This window comes from Salvelinus fontinalis, chromosome 21 (genome assembly GCF_029448725.1).
Source record: "Salvelinus fontinalis isolate EN_2023a chromosome 21, ASM2944872v1, whole genome shotgun sequence".
Taxonomy (NCBI): Eukaryota; Metazoa; Chordata; class Actinopteri; order Salmoniformes; family Salmonidae; genus Salvelinus; species Salvelinus fontinalis.
This window is the reverse complement of record NC_074685.1, coordinates 29,734,569-29,741,355: the sequence shown is the minus strand read 5'-3', so window position 1 is coordinate 29,741,355 and position 6,787 is coordinate 29,734,569. Positions and strand designations below refer to the sequence as shown.

The 6,787-nt window shown below is 44.0% G+C and overlaps 1 protein-coding gene across 1 annotated transcript; it reads left to right on the top strand.

The window, feature by feature from the left end:
• The first annotated feature begins 383 nt into the window (after positions 1–383).
• On the top strand, positions 384–6,056 carry car15 (carbonic anhydrase 15). Its single transcript, XM_055874667.1, has 8 exons — positions 384–622; positions 737–766; positions 964–1,140; positions 1,325–1,470; positions 1,612–1,704; positions 1,816–1,882; positions 2,753–2,913; positions 5,425–6,056. The coding sequence occupies exons 1-8, from the start codon at positions 541–543 to the stop codon at positions 5,647–5,649; spliced, it is 981 nt and encodes a 326-aa protein (XP_055730642.1). The 5' UTR covers positions 384–540; the 3' UTR covers positions 5,650–6,056.
• The last annotated feature ends 731 nt before the right edge of the window (positions 6,057–6,787 follow it).

Genomic DNA, 6,787 nt, shown 5'->3' with positions numbered 1-6,787 from the left:
GTTTATCCGTCTTCGCTCCAATAAGGCAACTTATCTTCACAGTGAGGCTGAAACCAAAAGATGTACGATTTATTATTCAGACCATGTCAAGCATCAGTAGCCTATTACAGCATATGTTTTCACCTGAAATTAGGCCTATACACCTATACCTGTCTGTTCCTTCGACAGGCACCCTTTATCGGCAGACCACTAGGAGATACATTGACAAAATAAACAGTGCTAACATTTGACATATTCCAACCTGCTACTTAATCGTTTTTCTAAAAAACAATTAAAAAACAATTGACCTTACCGCTTGGGGGCATCGGTGCTCAGCCGAGAGTTGGCAAGCTTTCATCGCATCAATGTCCCGTTATGTGACATTCATCAGTAAAGACCACTGGCAATGACACACTCCACTGACCAAACAGAGAAAGAAAAAAAAGCGCTCAGCATTCACTTTCCCAGTCCTATTTAAGCTTGGCATTTGCACAGATCCCTAAGCACCGATTAGGCCTGCCTCTGTGATTTTTATTTTAGACATTAACTAGACCTATTGAAATGCTGTGCTCATTTATTGACGCAAAAATGATTTGGGCAATCATAACTTTCCTAGTGATGTTTATTACAGGTTCACACACCGGTGAGTATCCGGCTTGTCCTTGATATTATCCAAGGTAGGCAGCTGTTTGTGTGTGTATTACGTCATGGGTAAGAATTCTTTACAGTTGATATCCTCTTTGTTTTACCATTTCAGTGGACTTCTGTTATGATGAGAGTTTTTGTGGTAAGTGTCTGTGTTTATTCAATGTATCAAAAGTAGAGACAATGCACTTTTAAATGTTGTTTTTTCTCATAAATAATTTTTGGTAGATTTCAAATCAATATTGTAATAAAATATAATAATATTCTTATTGTGTTAACTCTATGGTGACTGTAGACTTACACTTTGAATGTCATCAGCTTGTGTTTTTGTGTCCTCAGATCCATATGCATGGGGAGACGCGTTCCCATCCTGCCACCCAATACTTGAAGAACATCACTCTCCAATCAACCTGGATCATCATATGACCAGAAATGAGTCACTGGAGGCTTTACGTCTGGATGGTTTTCATGCTGTTCATACAGGACACTGGAAACTGAAAAACAATGGGCACTCTGGTGAGTATTACCATAGAAATTGATTTGTGAGGAGGTGTATCTACTGAGTAGTTATTTTCCGCTTAGAGACTTTAGCCTATGTGTCCCGTTTCTTATTATGTGTGTGCTTGTGAGAACGTATGTGTGTGAATGGGTTGTGCATTTTGTGTAGACGTTTATAAGTGCTCTGCGTGTTTGTATGCAGTTGTGTTGGAGGTTGGGAATGGGATGTCTGTGAGTGGTGGAGGTCTTCCAGGGACGTACCACACCATCCAGCTCCACTTTCACTGGGGAAGCCTCAACACCAACGGCTCAGAGCACACTGTGGACAGGCACAGGTATCCAATGGAGGTAAGTGTGGGTGATGGTCCTCTCTACATCCAGTCTACTTTACACTGAAGGGGGGATATCTTTGGTGAACAAAATAAATAGCAGCAGTCAGTGCCTGCATCCTGGTTTTATATTTCATTGTCAGTGAATTTTCTTTTGCAGATGCACATAGTCAACATGAAGTCAAGTCACCCCAATTTGACATCTGCCTTGGATGACCCAACTGGCCTTGCAGTTCTTGCGTTCTTTATTGATGTAAACTATAGTTAAATACTCTATGTAGTTCATTTCAGAGCGTATTTATAAAAATATCTGTTTATTTTGTCATGATGAAGTCATATATTCTAAACCTCTAACTTCTTGCAGCTTTATTACATTGAAAATGTACACTTTGGACGCATATCACGACTACTTCCCTCCATTGCCTACAAAGGTCTGTAGGAACATAAGTACTCTAATGTACACTGAACAAAAATATCAACGCAACTTGTAAAATGTTTATCCCATGTTTCATTAGCTGAAATAAAAGATCCCAGAAATTTCACATCAGCAAAAAAAGAATTTCTCTCCAATTTTGTGCACAAATTTGTTGACATCCCTGTTAGTGAGCATTTCTCCTTTGCCAAAATAATCCATCCAGTGTGGCATATCAAGAAGCTGATTAAACAGCATGATCATTACACAGGTGCATGTTGTGCTGGGGACAATAAAAGGCCACTCTAAAATGTGCAGGTTTGTCACACAATGCAATGCCACAGATGTTACAAGTTTTGAGGGAGCGTGCCGTTGGTATGCTGACTGCAGGAATGTCCACCAGAGCTATTGTCAGATAATTGAATGTTCATTTCTCTACCATAAGCCACCTCCAACGTCATTTTAGAGAATTTGGGAGTACGACCAACTGGCCTCAGAACTGCAGAACATGTGTAACCATGCCAGCCCAAGACCTCCTCATCCGGCTTCTTCCCCTGCGGGATCGTCTGAGACCAGCCAGCCGGACAGCTGATGAAACTGAGGAGTATTTCTGTCTGTAATAAAGCCCTTTTTGTGGGGAAAAACTCATTCTGATTAGCTGGGCCTGGTTCCCCAGTGAGTAGGCCTGGCTCCCAAGAGGGTGGGCCTACGCCCCTGCCCAGTCATGTGAAATCCATAGTTTTGAACTGTAACTCAGTAAAATTGTTGACATTTTTGCATGTTGCGTTAATTTTTGTTCAGTATAGATATAGTGTGGTGACTGTGAACATGCTACAGTCCCATGTAGGGTTTAATAAACGTTTAATAAAGGTCTTTCTCCCTCGCCTAGGTCAAACGGCTACAGTCAAACCATTCCCATTGATCGGCCTTCTGCCTGAGAGCCATTTGTCCCAGTACTACCGCTACCATGGTAGCCTCACCACTCCACCTTGTTCTCAAGCCGTTATATGGACCATGTATGAAGTCCCCACCTATATCTCATGGTCACAGGTAAGCAAGCACACACATGGAATGGGTTTAATCTCAAGTCAAATCAAATTTTATTTTTTACATGCTTTGTGAACAACAGTGAAATGCTTGCTTACAGGCCCTTTCTAACAATGCAGAGGAAAAACAAAAGAGAAATAGTAGAAAACTATTTAAAAAATAACACAAAGAAAAAATACACAATGTGTAATGATAACTTGGCTATATACAAGGGGTACCAGTACCGCATCGATCTGCAGAGGTACAAGGTAATTGAGGTAGATATGAACATATAGGTAGGGATAAAGTGACAAGGCAACGGGATAGATAATAAACAGTAACAGCAGCGTATGTGATGAGTTAAAAAAGGGTCAATGCAGATATTCCAGGGAATTATTGGTTAACTATTTAACTAACTATAGCAGTCTTATAGCTTAGGGGTGAAGCTGTTCAGGGTCCTGTTGGTTCCAGACTTGCCGTGCGGGAGCAAAGAGAACAGTCTGGTTGCATCACCGCTTGATATGGCAACCGCTTGGCATCTGACCGCAAAGTGCTGCAGAGGGTAGTGTGTACGGCCCAGTACATCACTGGTGTGCCCGGAGTCTTTGACAATATATAGGGACTTCCTCTGACACTGCCTGGTATAGAGGTCCTGGATGGCAGGAAGCTTGGCCCCAGTGATGTACTGGGCCGTACGCACTACCCTCTGCAGCACTTTGCGGTCGGATGCCAAGCGGTTGCCATACCAAGCGGTGATGCAACCAATCAAGATGCTCTCAATGATGCAGCTGTCAACCTTTTTGAGGATCTGAGGGCCCATGTTGAATCTTTCCAGCCTCCTGAGCAGGAAGAGGCATTGTCATTCCCTCTTCACAACTGCGCTGATGTTTGTGGGCCATGATAGTTTCTTAGTGATGTGGATACCGAGGAACTTAAAGCTCTCGACCTGCTCCACAACAGCCCCGTCGATGTGGATGGGGGCGTGCTCGGCCCTCCGTTTCCTGTAGTCCCTGATCAGCTCCTTTGTCTTGCTGACGTTGAGGGAGAGGTTGCTGTTCTTGCACTACACTGCCAGGTCTATGACCACCTCCCCGTAGGCTGTTTCATCGTTGTCGGTGATCAGGCCTACCACCTTTGTGTAGGCAGCAAATTGAATGATGGTGTTGAAGTCGTGTGCGTCTACGCAGTTGTGGGTGAACAGGGAGTACAGGAGGGGACTAAACACGCATCCCTGAGGGGCCTCAAAGGGCGGATTTGTTGTTGCCTACCCTCACCACCTGGGGGCGGCCCGTCAGGAAGTCCAGGATCCAGTTGCAGAGGGAGGTGTTTAATCCTAGGGTCAGCTTAGTGATGAACTTGGAGGGCACAATGGTGTTGAACGCAGAGCTGTGCTGTATGTAGTCAATGAACAGCATTCCCACGTAGGTGTTATTTTTGTGAAGGTGGGAAAGGGCAGTGTGAAGTGCAACAGAGATTGCATCATCTGTGGATCTGTTGGGACGGTATGCAAATTGGAGTGTGTCCAGGGTGTCTGGGATGATGGTGTTGATGTGAGCCATGACCAGCCTTTCAAAGCATTTCATGGCTACAGATGGTAGTGCTATGGGGTGATAGTCATTTCCTTGGCAATCTTGGACACAAGAACTATGGTGGTCTGCTTGAAACGTTTAGGTATTACAGACTGGGTCAGGGAGAGGTTGAAAATGTCAGTGAAGACACTTACCAGTTGATCAGCGCACACTCTGAGTACGCGTCCTGATAATCCATCTCGCCTTGCAGCCTTGTGAATGTTAACCTGTTCAAAGGTCTTACTCACATCGGCTACGGAGGGCGTGATCAGTCGTCCGGAACTGCTGGTGCTCTCATGCATAGTTCAGTGTTGCTAGCCTTGAAGCGCATAGATGGTATTTAGCTCGTCTGGTAGGCTTGCGTCACTGGACAGCTCGCTGCTGGGTTTCCCTTTGTAATCTGTGATAGCTTTCAAGCCCTGTCACATCGGACGAATGTCAGAGCCAATGTAGTATGATTAGATATTGTTCCTGTATTGACGTTTTGCCTGTTTGATGGTTCGTCTGAGGGCGTAGCAGGATTTCTTATAAGTGTTCGGATTAGTGTCCCGATCCTTGAAAGCATCAGCTTTCCATGACTTCTGTTTGGGATATGTACGTACGGTCACTGTGGGGACGACGTTGTTGATGCACTTATTAATGAAGTCGGTGACTGATGTGGTAAACTCCTCAATGCTATCGGATGAATCCCGGGACATATTCTAGTCTGTGCTAGTGAAAAAGTCCTGAATCTATGCTTTCACCATAGCCTGGTAGAACCAGCCTGATCGTTAGAACCAGCCTGATCGTTGTGTTCCACCAGGATACTTTCACCATGGAACAACCCTGGGCGAACAGCTGTACTAGGATTGTTACTAGTGATGGAAAACAATACCATGAATGATCTGATGAATCTAATGAATGATCATGCTTAATTACATCACAGTTTATAAATAACCACCCTGTAAATGTGTTTTTTCTTCCCTAGTTTGAACAGTTTGTCACTGGGATTTTCTCCACAGAGGAGGATGAAGAATTTGTAGCACATCTCCATGATAACTTCCGACACATCCATCCCACCTTCAGTCGCAGCGTCTACGCCTCCAAAGATGCCAAGCTGCTTACAGCGACGGCCAATCACCTCTATAGCCCAGCACTCTCAATACTCCTCCTTCAATTGACTTTAACTGTTGGGCTCATCTATGGGCTCTAGCTCTTTGCTCAGGGCTGTTTTGTTGATGCTAGCTTTACACTCTCTCTACTTGTGGGACAGCATCATAGCCGAGAAACTCTGAAGTTGCCAATACCATAGATTTTTGGGGGGATTTTTTTTAACAGAGGATACATAAAATACTGTGAAAAATAAGAGTACTGTTTACTGTGATTGACCTCTATGTTTTCATCATATTACTGTCATTGCGTTCAATTAGAAATGGTTTAATGTTTCATTACATGTTTAACAGTTCCATTCATAACATTGTGTAGACTAGATCTAGTACTGGTAACAGTACAAACATTTCGTTCATCAATGCTACCGTGTATGCATCTCTGATTGTACTGCATTCAATCACTACCTAACCTAATATATTCATGTTAATTAAACAGATAATTGAATTTGAACTCACTGTGTTTACATCCCCCCTGGTGGCCATATGACATTGCTGTATATTCCCTCAGCAACTGCTATGGGCAGGTAGCAGAGATATTATTTCCCTGCCTGCCCTTCCCTCCCTTTATTTTGTATGAATTTGATCCACTTGAAACTGTCATCAGAAGATATTCCCCACGTTACACCACTACTCTGCAGCTACCAGGGGTGACTCACTCAGAATGACTGGTGTGACATGCTTATACTGGGGGGTTGTGTGAGTGAGATGTGGATTGATAAAGTAGTGGCATTACAACATCTCACACTTTGTCCAGTTCTGGCAGTTGACCAAATCCAATAGTGATCCTGGGAAGCCTGACAGCCTGACCTGTGTATCCATGCTGACTGTATTGTTCCCCTACTGCTGGTCACACCATCCACCTCCTGTCACGGACTTGGGGTGGCAGAGGGCAGCCACACAGAGGCCACTCTGTCTCCGTCAGTCCGGATGGTTGAGTGTGACTATCAGGACTTGGCTGGGTGAGAATGAGATCACTGGCGTCATGGGGGGCCTCAATCATGTGTAGTTTTATTACATTTCTTTACTGACCACACCTATTAAGTGGTTGATGCTATTGATATACACTTACTGATTTAATACTGTTGGGAGTCCATAGGATCCCTAGAATTGACACTGCCTGACTGCTTGACATGGGGGAGAAATCACATGACTTGGTCCTGAACCAAACTGTAGCCTACACAC

What these genes read in the sequence shown, in the direction of transcription:
- car15 (XM_055874667.1), top strand. Translation starts at nt 541, where the DNA reads ATGCTGTGCTCATTTATTGACGCAAAAATGATTTGGGCAATCATAACT. An exon ending in TTCTTGCGTTCTTTATTGAT is followed by an intron (nt 1,705 to 1,815) that starts GTAAACTATAGT and finishes AACTTCTTGCAG; the next exon opens with CTTTATTACATTGAAAATGT. An exon ending in TCCCTCCATTGCCTACAAAG is followed by an intron (nt 1,883 to 2,752) that starts GTCTGTAGGAAC and finishes TCCCTCGCCTAG; the next exon opens with GTCAAACGGCTACAGTCAAA.